At 41.9% G+C, this 13,244-nt stretch overlaps 1 protein-coding gene across 1 annotated transcript in view; it reads right to left on the bottom strand.

Moving 5' to 3' along the window:
- The window catches only part of UBE3D (ubiquitin protein ligase E3D), a 65,185-nt gene that overhangs the window by 33,768 nt on the left and 18,173 nt on the right, over nucleotides 1-13,244 (bottom strand). The window contains exons 4-5 of the mRNA XM_058175847.1: nucleotides 11,636-11,864; nucleotides 5,702-5,771 (exon numbers count right to left, since the gene is read on the bottom strand). Coding sequence (XP_058031830.1) covers nucleotides 5,702-5,771; nucleotides 11,636-11,864 — 299 coding nt within the window. The remainder of the gene's footprint in view (nucleotides 1-5,701; nucleotides 5,772-11,635; nucleotides 11,865-13,244) is intronic.

The following is a 13,244-nucleotide window of genomic DNA, read 5'->3' as shown; positions in this document are numbered from 1 at the left end:
TTCCGTCTTTTCTATTTTTTTAAATTATTCTTTTACTTTTTTTAGTTTGTATCATTTTTTTAAAAAAAATTCATTGTAATGCTTAATAAGTTGAAATGATGCTTCAAATATGCTGAAAAGCATTCCAGGATCAAGTGGTTTTTCATTTGCAAAAAGACAATTATTCAAAATGATGAGTATATTAATTCAGCGCATGGCACACCATTAAACACATCTTATGTAATCAACAGCGGGAGCAGGTTATAAATCCCATGCTCCTTTTCAATTTTCCAGAGGCACCAGGTTGACTACTGTTGGATGCTAGGCAACATGACTCTTTTGAGTCTGGCTCTTCTTAAGAATTACAATTTGGAGCTTTCTTAAAAGTTATCCGTAAGCACAAATGGAGGGATCTCTTTTCGCCTAGGCCTGACCTTGTCCCTCTTCCGACATGGAGCTGTGCAATAAATAAAACCTTAAAAACGTTAAAGTTGTTAAACTTCTGCATGTCAGTCATTCACTAAAGACCCGAGGAGAGGATGAATTGGAAAAAAATATGTGGCCATTTTGTAAATATTTACATTCTGCTACACTTTCACATTTCAGGGATGCTTGTATTATTCAAATGCATTATTAATGCGTACAAAATTGAAACTGTTCCCAAAAGATTTTAAAATTAGGCTTTAACAGCCCAAGCAAGCGATGTATGTACGGTAGCTTTTCCTCAAACCGGACCACCTGGAGACATATGTATTTCTACTCCCGCCCCCCCCCCAATTCCAGATGGCATTTGCAGAAATCTCTGGGAGTTGAAGGCCATACTTTTTAAAAAGTCACTAAGGTTGGGGTAAAAACTTTTTGGAGAGTTTTTGCTCATCCGTTCCTAATGTATCAAGTGCTTTTTACTTTTTCTACAGAGACAACTGGTGAGTTGAAGTTTGTGTGTGTGTGTGTGATTTCTAATGTCTCCCTAATACTATTCAATGTCTTTCTTTTTCCCTTCCTCAGCACTACCTTTGTCAAGAACTTCAAAGTACCTATAAAATTGCTCACACTGAGAAAATAACCCTTCCAATATTTTCTACTTCAGAAAAACTGTATGAAGAGTAACCAAGTTTTGCTTTGTAAACTGAAATCATGCAGAAAGTTTTGCGATATCCTTTTTATTCACTCAACCTCTTTCCATTACCAGCCCCCAGCCTTTGTTTTTCTTGTTCTGCTACATATTAAAACACAAAGGGGTGTTTGCTCCTACATCAGGGGGAGCGGGATGACCCGTTGCAGGACGGTTGAGGAGTTTAACGGTTATCTATACGATAAAATCGCTCAGCTTCGGGATGGTTTGGACCAAGATTGCGGTGATACGGGTGAGACGGCTGAGGGTGGTCTTGGTGACATTGTATGGGATGAGTTTGACCCTGTCGCCCCGAGGACATGGACAGGTTGTTGGGGAGGCTGAATGCCACCACATGTTTATTGGACCCGTGCCCTCCTGGTTGGTGCTGGCCACGCAGGAGGTGACACGAGGCTGGCTCCAGGCGATTACGAGCGCTTCTTTGGTGGAGGGAGTCTTCCGCCGCCTTGAAAGAGGCGGTGGTGAGGCCCTCCTCAAGAAGCCTTCCTGACCCGCTGTTTTAGGTAATTATCGTCGGTCTCCAACCCGCTCGCGAAGGTTGTAGAGAGTATGGTGGCATATCAGTTTCCTTGCACCTGGATGAAACTGTCTATCTAGACCTGCTCCAGTCCGGTTTCCGACCCGGTTACAGCACGGAGACGGCTTTGGTCTGGTGGATGATCTCTGGAGGCCAGGATAGGGGTTGTTCCTCTGCCCTGGTCCTATTAGACCTCTCAGCGGCTTTCGATACCATCGACCATGGTATCCTGCTGCGCCCGATTGGAGGGATTGGGAGTGGAGGCACCGCTTATCGGTGGTTCTCCTCCTATCTCTCCGACCGGTCGCAGTCGGTGTTGACAGGGGGCAGAGGTCGGCCCCGAGGCGCCTCACTTGTGGGTGCCGCAGGGTCGATTCTCTCGCCTTCTGTTTAACATCTACATGAAGCCGCTGGGTGAGATCATCAGTGGTTTCGTGTGAAGTACCAGCTGGCGGATGACACCCAGCTGTATTTTCACACCGGACCACCCCAACGGTTATCAAGTGCTGTCCCGGTGTCTGGAGGCCGACGGGTCTGGATGGGGAGAAACAGGCTCAAGGATCTTTTAAAAAGTCACTAAGGTTGGGGTAAAAACTTTTTGGAGAGTTTTTGCTCATCCGTTCCTAATGTATCAAGTGCTTTTTACTTTTTCTACAGAGACAACTGGTGAGTTGAAGTTTGTGTGGTGTGTGTGTGTGATTTCTAATGTCTCCCTAATACTATTCAATGTCTTTCTTTTTCCCTTCCTCAGCACTACCTTTGTCAAGAACTTCAAAGTACCTATAAAATTGCTCACACTGAGAAAATAACCCTTCCAATATTTTCTACTTCAGAAAAACTGTATGAAGAGTAACCAAGTTTTGCTTTGTAAACTGAAATCATGCAGAAAGTTTTGCGATATCCTTTTTATTCACTCAACCTCTTTCCATTACCAGCCCCCAGCCTTTGTTTTTCTTGTTCTGCTACATATTAAAACACAAAGGGGTGTTTGCTCCTACATCAGGGGGAGCGGGATGACCCGTTGCAGGGACGTGCTGAGGAGTTTAACGGTTATCTATACGATAAAATCGTTCAGCTTCGGGATGGTTTGGACCAAGATTGCGGTGATACGGGTGAGACGGCTGAGGGCGGTCTTGGTGACATTGTATGGGATGAGTTTGACCCTGTCGCTCCCGAGGACATGGACAGGTTGTTGGGGAGGCTAAATGCCACCACATGTTTACTGGACCCGTGCCCCTCCTGGTTGGTGCTGGCCACGCAGGAGGTGACACGAGGCTGGCTCCAGGCGATTACGAGCGCTTCTTTGGTGGAGGGAGTCTGTCCGCCGCCTTGAAAGAGGCGGTGGTGAGGCCCTCCTCAAGAAGCCTTCCTGACCCGCTGTTTTAGGTAATTATCGTCGGTCTCCAACCCGCTCGCGAAGGTTGTAGAGAGTATGGTGGCATATCAGTTTCCTTGCACCTGGATGAAACTGTCTATCTAGACCTGCTCCAGTCCGGTTTCCGACCCGGTTACAGCACGGAGACGGCTTTGGTCTGGTGGATGATCTCTGGAGGGCCAGGATAGGGGTTGTTCCTCTGCCCTGGTCCTATTAGACCTCTCAGCGGCTTTCGATACCATCGACCATGGTATCCTGCTGCGCCCGATTGGAGGGATTGGGAGTGGGAGGCACCGTTTATCGGTGGTTCTCCTCCTATCTCTCCGACCGTCGCAGTCGGTGTTGACAGGGGGCAGAGGTCGCCCCGAGGCGCCTCACTTGTGGGTGCCGCAGGGTCGATTCTCTCGCCTTCTGTTTAACATCTACATGAAGCCGCTGGGTGAGATCATCAGTGGTTTCGTGTGAAGTACCAGCTGTATGCGGATGACACCCAGCTGTATTTTCACACCGGACCACCCCAACGGTTATCAAGTGCTGTCCCGGTGTCTGGAGGCCGACGGGTCTGGATGGGGAGAAACAGGCTCAAGCTCAATCCTCCAAGACAGAGTGGCTGTGGATGCCGGCATCCCGGTACAGTCAGCTAAATCGCGGCTGACCATCGGTGGCGAGTCACTGGCCCCGATGGAGAGGGTGCGCAACTTAGGCGCCCTCCTGGATGAACGGCTGTCTCTAGAAGATCATTTGACGGCCGCCTCCAGGAGAGCGTTCTACCAGGTTCGCCTGGTGCGCCAGTTGCGCCTTTCTGGACCGGGAGGCCCTATGCACGGTCACTCACGCCTCGTGACGCCTCGCCTGGATTACTGCAACGCCTCTACATGGGGCTCCTTGAAGGGCATCCGGAGGCTACAGTTAGTCCAGAATGCGGCTGCGCTGGTGATAGATGGAGCCCTCGTGGCTCCCGTGATAACACCCATCCTGCGCAGGCTGCACTGGCTACCTGTGGCCTTCCGGTGCGCTTCAAGGTTTTGGTGACCACCTTTAAAGCGCCCATGGCATAGGGCCGGGTTATCACGGGACCGCCTACTGCGACCAGATACCTCTCACCGACCCGTGCGCTCTCACAGGGAGGGACTCCTCAGGGTGCCGTCAGCTAGGCAGTGTCGTCTGGCGACGCCCAGGGGAAGGGCCTTCTCTGTGGGGGCTCCCGCCCTCTGGAACGAGCTCCCCCCAGGACTCCGTCAACTTCCGGACCTTCGTACCTTCCGTCGCGAGCTCAAGACACATTTATTCATCTGTGCAGGACTGGCTTAGATTTTAAATTCTATAGGGGTTTTAATTGATTTTAATATTTATATTTCTATTTTTAATGATAGGGCATTGGAATAAGTTTTTTAAAGATTATTTTAATTTTGTGTATTGATGTTTTATATGCCTGTGAACCGCCCTGAGTCCTTTGGGAGATAGGGCGGTATATAAATTTAAATAATAAATAAATAAATAAATAAATAAATAAAAAATATCCTTTTGCTCATTCCAAAAAAAGTGAATTCTCCTTTGACTCAAGTTCAATAGCTGGTAACATCATAGACACCCAAATCTTTTTTTTTGGGGGGGGGGAGGGGGCAGTGATTTTACTCTGCAAGCTTGTTTCAAGTTAATTTCTCAACATTTCATTACCAGACTAGGTAACATCAGCAGCAGAATTTTCTTGTGCTATTGTCTTCTTAGCTTATAAATGTCTTGTGTGGTCAGTTGGTTGTATGTCCTTTGCTTGAAAAATATACAGAAGAGCTTTGCTGTTTCCTTCTTCTGAGATGTATTTTTCTTCCCCAGTCTATTAACAAAGAGAACCAGTTTGGTCTGGTTGTTAAGGCACCAGGTTAAAAAAAAAAACATGAGTTCAAGTTCTGCCTTAGCCATGAAAGCCAGCTTAGTGACCTTGGACCAGTCACTTTCAGCTCAACCCAGCACACAGGGTTGTTGCTGTGGTGAAAACAAGAGGAGGAAGGTGTGCTGGGTTTATTTGCCATTTTGAGTCATTTGTAAAAATATTTAAAGTGAGATATGTGTGTGTGTGTGTGTGTGTGTGTGTGTGTGTGTGTGTGTGTATGTGTATGTCCTGGGATTTCTTGGTAGCCTCCCACCTGAGGGCTAATATCCAGTTAGCTTTTCAAGACCAGTCCCCATCTGCTGTACCCTAGCTAGCTTTCTTCTTTTTTTTGTTAAAATAAGAAAAAAGAAAAACAAAGCAAATAAGGTGCCCCTTCCTCAAAAAGAGGATTGGTTTCATTAGGAAAGTAGGGGAAATGGTGCTACTCGGCTCAGGACTAATAGGAAAATGGCAGCAATATTTTAGTGTAGAAAGAAGCTTGTGGTGGCGACACAGTCTTACAGGAAATAGCAACTCTTCATATAATTCTTTGAGATGGGCAACTTTACTCCCTGGGAAGTAGGGGTATACCTGACTTTGCAGATACATTTATAGTATTTTCCCTAATTATTATTATTATTTGCTCCTAAAGCCAGACAAATTTTATGACTGCTTAATGAAAATATATTTAGAATAAAGGAAAGAAAGACCTCGGCCCTTTCAAACCTATCTGAAAAAACAGCAATTTTAACAGGTCATTTTAAAACCTCTCTAGCAGTAGGCGACTAAAACAGCTTTCAAAGATTTTGTCTGATAATTCAGTACCTGAGGGCATAGCTTCTCCCAACAACGTCTTGCACCGCTTGCAAGTTATTTTACTATTTGCCTGTGAATTCTGCAAAGCAAAGAAAAAGATTTAAATGTCTTCTTATTTGGTAGATACATGAGGAGAAAATTTGCTTAAAATTTCTACAAATAATTCAATCTATTGGCCAATTTCCTCCTGTTATATTCCAGACAAATGAGCCCATGTTTCTTTCAAACTCCCAGAATGAACATATTAAAGAAGACTATTTCTAATTCCGTAACAATGACCAATCAGCCCTTAAAAATGACTGAACCATTACCGCCATTACTGTCTACAATAAAGAGCCCACTAGTGCGCAGTCATTAAACTGCAAAGCGGATGATTTATTTGCAGAGAACATTTTATTAAAATTGAGGCGCGGGTGTGTATATTCACTCACCAAGAAGACTGAAGACTTCACCATGAATTCTAGATTCGTGCACGATAGAAAAGCACTAGCAATTTCAGCATCAAATTACCAAAAGCTATTTGAGAAGAGGTATAATCATCAAACCCACATTTAAGAATGTAACATGCTCTAGTAATTCAAGAGCAGACCTGTACGTCATGTTGATTGAAATAATTATTTCCATTTTGCAACATCCTGGTTGAGAAAAGGAGGAAAGTGCAATGGCAGGTCACATAACTTCCTTTGCAGAAAAACCCAGACATCTACAGATGGCCAGGCAAATGTGACAACCCTTTTAAGAGAGGGCATGGATTGCTGCTGAGCCAGTTGGGCGAATGACTTTGTTCATAACACATTTACCTTTAATTGAGAGGTGGAGGGAAAGAAAGTCAAAGAGAAGAACTGCTGACATATTATTAGCTATACTCCACAACTTGAAAACAGAACTCTGGACTTTGGATGCAAGGCATAAATGCAAAGACATCTCCCAACTTAAAGCATCCTGTTATTTTTATGTTTCACGAAAAAAGCAGCAGAGCCAAGTTCCCCATCTCTGGCTTTTTGCAAATTCATTTATCACCTAAGATCCTACTACACAACATTTAAATTCCACTTTTTTTAATCCTGTCCTTTGTTTTGGTAAGAATATGAGCTCTAAGATGAAAAGTGACTGAAAGATGTACTACTTGTATGTGCTAAAGAAAAAAATGGACAATTTAGTCCAAAGTTACCCAGTGAACGTCAGAGAGGTAAGACTAGATTGGTGCCCTTCAGACCTATTAGATCATAATTTCCATAATCCCCACCATATTGACTGTAGTCCAACACACTTATTTTCACTGTCTAGACCAGGAGTCAGCAACCTGCGGCTCTGGAGCCACATGTAGCTCTTTCATCCCTCTGCTGCAGCTCCTTGTCACTGGTGGGCTCCACAATTGATAGGGCTTTCGGTTAGGACAGGTAGAGGAAAAAGGATGCCATGCTAGGAGGAGACTCTATGGTGGGGGAATCAGACTTCTGGTCAGCAGAGGAAAAAGGACACCGTGCTAGGAGATTCTATGGTGAGGGAACCGGACTTCTGGTTGGCAGAGGAAAAAGGATGCTACACTAGGGGGAGGCTCTATGGTGGGGGAATCAGACTTCTGGTCAGCAGAGGAAAAAGGACACCGGGCTAGGAGATTCTATGGTGGGCAAACAGGACTTCTGGCCGGCTCCAGAATTGAATGGAGGGCTTCTGATTAGGACCTTTGTGGCTCTTTTAAGTGTTTAAGGTTGTTGACCCCTGGTCTAGACTAAAAAAAGGTCATGCAGCTAAAATTCTTCAGAAGGACCAAATATGGACTTGAAAATATGCCTTTTTCCAAATTTTACAAGCAGTTCAAAGCCAAAAATCTACATCATTCTGAATCTGTGCAACATAAATTGAACATAAATTCCCACCAGCAAAACTAAAATTCTGGGTTAAAACGAACCCTAATTTTATGGTATAAAGAGGAATTATCGAGTCCATATATCTGGCACTCATTATCTATGGCCTCATTTTCTGGTTTCTTGTGATATATCCACAATTTAAAATATGTGCTAGAATTTAGTCTCTGTAATACATACAGCTTTGCATATCTAGTTTCTGCCACATTTTTTTGGAATATTACAGATACTTATAATGTGGATGTTTTTTTCAGTCTCATTATCTGTGATTTCATTATCTCAGGTTGCTCAGCAGGAAGAGAATTCTTGCAAATAACAAGGGGAATCTATATACAGTATGCAAGGGGACTAATCTTGCTTATACTTTTGCTGAAAACTATGCTAGGTAATTTAAAATTATAAAAGAAACCATCTGGATTGGAACTAAATCAGCTTTGTTTTCAACTGTATCCATGCATATTGTTTTACGAGTATTTAATTATTGATTGGTTTAAAGTATGTCTTTATGAGATTTAGAGATTGCCCAGTTCCAAAATGACTTAGTCACGCTAAATATAAATGATGCTAAAAATAAAAGAATTTAAGGAAAATAATAAAAAGAAAATCACAAACACCAGACAACCACATTCCCTCTAATAAGAAACATCACCAACAGCCTCAACAAATATCCTTCCCTAAGGCCCAGGAGAACAGCAGGTTTTTAAAGACATCTGGATCATCGTAAAGCCTCTACAACAGTCCAACCAGTGGTGGGATTCTACCAGTTCGGTAGTTCCCACTTCCTGCTGAGAGCAAACCGGTTCTCCGTTGTTGTGAAAGTGGGCCTTGTTCCTTTCCTTGTTTGCAACGCGGAAGTTCAATTTTATGGAAAGTGTGCACACGCATGCAGCGCACATCTGGAGTGTGCACTCAGTGAACTGGTTGTTCAACCAGTAGGATCCCACCCCTGAGTCCAACTGTGAAGCCACTAGAATATCAGTGACTGTTTGGAGAGCCTCCTGATCCAGGAACTAGAAATGTAAACTGTGATTATCTCCAAGCAGAGTTGACAAAAAATTCTCAAACTCTGAAGGACCAGGTCAATTCAATTAGTGTCTCCAGAATTTCCCCAATTCTTTGCCATTGGCTGTCTTGTTTGAGGCAACAAGTTCCTTCCATCTACTGTCATACCTAATTCTTAGCTTTATGGACAATGCAAACTCTCCTTCTGGGACTTTTCCTGTTCTTTTTATCTTATTGCACAATATGCAGAAGCTGCTGAACATGGACGGTTTTTCTTTTTGTTTTTAACAAAGCCACTGTGGCTAATTGTTTTTGGCTTAGTTGCTTTTGTTTGATTCTAATTGTCCATTAATTAATTCACAATGAATATAAGTAGCTTATATTCATTTAGAGTACACTCCAAATTTTAGGGTTTAAAACATTTTCCTACAAAATCAACATTCAGAGGTTATGCAGCATTTCACACTCAATTCTGATGTTTCCACTCTGTGGTCCAATATATTTTCTTCTGATTAGAACTTCATGTAATGATGTTAAAAAAATAGGTCACGCACCAAGAACTTCCTGGTTTTGCTGACCTGAACAGAAATAACAGTATGTTTTTGCCACACAAATTAAATCAATGTATCTTGTGTGACAACTTTCAGCTGTTGGCTAGATGCACACTATTTTTTCCCCAATTTTATCTGAAAATGTCCTTGATATTGTCTGGAAGGAAACATTTTCCTCTAGAGATAAGCGGTTAGAACAGTTTGTGACCTTGGAGCATCTAAAATTATGTTGTCTGATGATTTGGAGAAGAGTTGTTTGAAGCACAGGAAATAGGATGGTGTCAGTAGCACACAGGTTGGCACACAAGCAAGAGCGCCGCTTCAGGGTTCATTATTCAATGACTTATCACCTGCTGAGACTTAACGAAGTGGGTGAAATGCTCCATTAAGGAGTCCTGTTTCAAGTGATGTAGAGGGCTGGCCAAGAGTCCTTTCTCTCCGTGACGACTGTTTCACAGATCAAGTTATTGCCTGATATTACAATTGCCAAGTGATGAAAATACACTTCAGCGTTTTCCAAGATTTATGACAAACAATAGCGTTCAAAGGCAAGGCACACATAATAATTTGTTTCTGTATGGGGAAGAAGCAAGGGAAGAAAATTATATTACAGGCCTTTAGCTCTTTCAGTTATAAATATAAGGGTTTGGATCCTGCTCATGAGTTTATTGAATGCTATTGATTTTTATTGTTCTTGGGTTTTTCCCCCCCAGATAACTGGGAACTTTAAGTTATCATTTACAACCAGAGAAATAGTACCAATATAGCACTGACTAAAAGAAAATTTAAATCATATATAAATAGGAACTAATCTGGGCCGGTGACCAGGACCAGAGGTTTGTAGAGTGTGTGCTAGAAAGAAGCTAGAGAGAAGTTCCCTGAGGATGGGCTCCAGCACGAGTCTGAAAGCTCGGAAGGCTAAATCTCTCGTCCTGGTGACCGACCCAGATTGGGTCCTGCAACATTATCCTGGGACATATTTGCCTTCATTCATATTAAATTAATTATATAATGAAACATCTAATTTTCTTTGAATAAGAGATGACAAACAAATGCAATGATTGTGTAGTTTTGGCGGCACAATTTTCTTTTACATTAATAGTAAATAAATAACATGCACTTTCTTTGTTCTAGTTGACATTTAAACCAGCAAGAGCTTGTTAAAAATGAATAAGGCTCCCTATAAATCTAGCAATGCAATTATATATGAGCCACTGACTTTCTCACCTGCTCCAACAGACTTGAGCGGCAATAGGAACATTACATTTGCCCATCAATAAGAGGTTGAACCTACAGTGATACCTTCTTCTGAATCCTATTTAAATAATGTTAAACAAGTAACTCCTGACTCTTCCAAGCAAATAATGATCAGAAATCATACCCCAATCTTTAAAAGTTCAGCATTATTTGCACATGCCTCAAGGAACATTTTATTTGTCTAACCCAAGGTATTTAAGGTCTTCTAAGTCTGCAAAGATGTAGCTCAATTTCAGGGGAAGATTACCAGGAGGACAGAAAGCTGTGCTGTGTGAAAAAGTGACTGATCTTCAAAAGCATCAAAAGCTCCAGAGATAAAAGCTACTTAAGCCAGCTAGGTAAAGTGGAAGAACAGCATTCAGATCACTCAGATTCCAAATGTGGAGAGCTGTTTTATATGCAGTGATGGATTGTACAAATGGCTATGAGAAATTTGGACTGAATAACTAGGTTTCCAAAGTCCTTAATCAGCACACTTGGGTCTCACATAGTAACTGACTGCTGTTCCTGCTTTCAAAATTTTTTAGCACTGGAGGGATGTAATTTCCATCCTTGGCACAAGATATGACAAGAATGGCTAATAAATTCTGCTAAATGCTCTCCAGAAGAGATCATATTGGATTTTTCCAGAACCAGAGGGGTGAAAAATAATTCATAGATCTCAGAAGGATATCTTTGCTTTTATAATGTTCTGCTTAATTTGCCTGCAGTTTGCAAAGCTCTTTATAGAAGCCATACTTTTTACTATTGTGACAGTTTATAGTTATTTTTATTTTATTTTTACCAAAGAACATCATGTAGTAACAAAAGCACATGTCATTTAACCTTATACTGGCTGGGTCTGGGTCTGCATACTGCACCACATTACAAAATAATTTGTTAGGGTTTGGCTTACCACAATAAGCAAACTCAAGTACTATGGTTTGCAAAACATAGTTTATGGCTTAACCTGTTATGTTTGTCAGACAAATGAGACTTTCCTAGCTTAAGCACTATTGGTGAACTCCAACAACTATACCAACAAATCTCCTGGCTATTGTGCTCTCCAAAATCTTTGGCACCACCCACTAAACAATTATATAAGAATTCAAATCCAGGAATTGGGACTTTATAACTCTTCAAATGCTGTCGAACTACAAGCCCCATAATGACCAGAAGGTGGTGAATTCACAGGTTCTAGTACCTGGCTTAATGAAAATAGCAGAGAACAAATTGTGCAACTCAAAGGAATGCAGTCTTTTGTCTTATTTTTTGTATATATTTACCAAGAGAGACTCACTACTTGTAGTCCACTTATCCTCTGAATGAAGCCTTCCAGATTCTGTTCCCGATAACTCAGTTCTTGAATTAATCAGGAGATAATTGCGCCCAAGAAAACAGTCATCAATTTGGGGATGAAGCAGGCTATCATTGAAAGGGTTAGGATGGCAACACCATTCGTCAACCAAATCACTCCAGTTCTCAAAAGGAAGTGAAAGAACCCGGAGAAATGTCCTAACCAAGAAGAGAATGAGTTGGTTACCATAACAGAGACAACAAAAATCCAGGCTGTGCAGACTTCAGAACAATTGTATGAATAAAGAAAAGGAACCAGATTTTCTACTGTTTCTGATGCTGAGAACTATACATAAAAATGGAGAATAAGGGGCAACTTATAACTTTGCAGGGGAGAACCTATATTTGTGTATCTTAGCATAATGCACCACATGGGAAAAATTGGTCTAGGGCAGGGGTCTGCAACCTTAAACACTCGAAGAGCCATTTGGACCTGTTTCCCACAGAAAAGAAAACACCAGGAGCCACAAAACCCTTCCCGTACCTGACTATTTCTTGAGCGGCCACAAAACTAGCATATGTAGTTGAATTAAATGTTCTGTTTTCTTCTGACACTTTTCTTTTCTTGGATTTATCCATGGTTGGCCTACCGGAGTTGAAAAGCTCAATAAATCGGGTGCTGGCGGGGGTCGCACATTGGTGATTGTGACACATATTTTCAGTAACAGTGAGCCACAGCAGAGGGGTGAAAGAGCCACATGTGGCTCCAGAGCCACAGATTGCTGACCCCTGGTCTAGGGCTATTAATGGAATTGAGTGGTTTCATTCAGTGACAGAACAGAAAGTAGCTTCCAACTAAATGTACTTCCCAAAAACAATCTACCCTTAAATATTAGATGGGCTGGAGCAGACATAGTTCAAAGTCTCTTGGTTTGTAGGAATTTAAAATAGATTCTTAAAGTAGCAAGTACTAGGTAGTCTTGCATTCTTTTTCTTTTGAAGATGCCAACTAAAATATTCATAAATTCATTCACTGTATTGAATGAATGCAGATGTGACTATGGCTAGTTGAGGCAAGGGAGAAACTGGACTTCACTAATAATCCTGCTAACTCAATCCATTTTCCTGTATTATTCAGATATTAAGCAAAGTTTGTAATGGTAGATTTAGTGTTTTCTGCACTGTTTATCACTCATAATTGTTTTGTTTAGGGTTGTGTTAAAGCAATACACATTGATAGCAAACAATACAAGGTTCCCCCCTCCACAGACTCAAAACCTGTCATACTAAATGTAATGCAGAAAAAGATAAATAATCCTTGCAATTTATTTTTCAGTGTTCCTATAAAGCAAATGTGCAATGATATTTGGGATTAATGAAGAAGGGTCGAGGCCAAAAGAGTGAGCTGAGGAAAATTAATTTAAAGGGCATGCTACCCAGTTCCAATCTGGTGAATAGCAAGGGCAGTACCATGGAAAGTATTATGCCTATGTATCTCATGCAGAAAAACAATCTGTGAAAAGCATAAACAGGGCTCAGTAGTCAGATGACACAACCTCTCCAGTCCTCAACAATCATGGTTTTGTAACCTCTGCAGTA

This window comes from Ahaetulla prasina, chromosome 1 (assembly GCF_028640845.1).
Source record: "Ahaetulla prasina isolate Xishuangbanna chromosome 1, ASM2864084v1, whole genome shotgun sequence".
Taxonomy (NCBI): Eukaryota; Metazoa; Chordata; class Lepidosauria; order Squamata; family Colubridae; genus Ahaetulla; species Ahaetulla prasina.
Note: the sequence above shows the minus strand (reverse complement) of the source record. Positions and strands in the feature narration are given on the sequence as shown.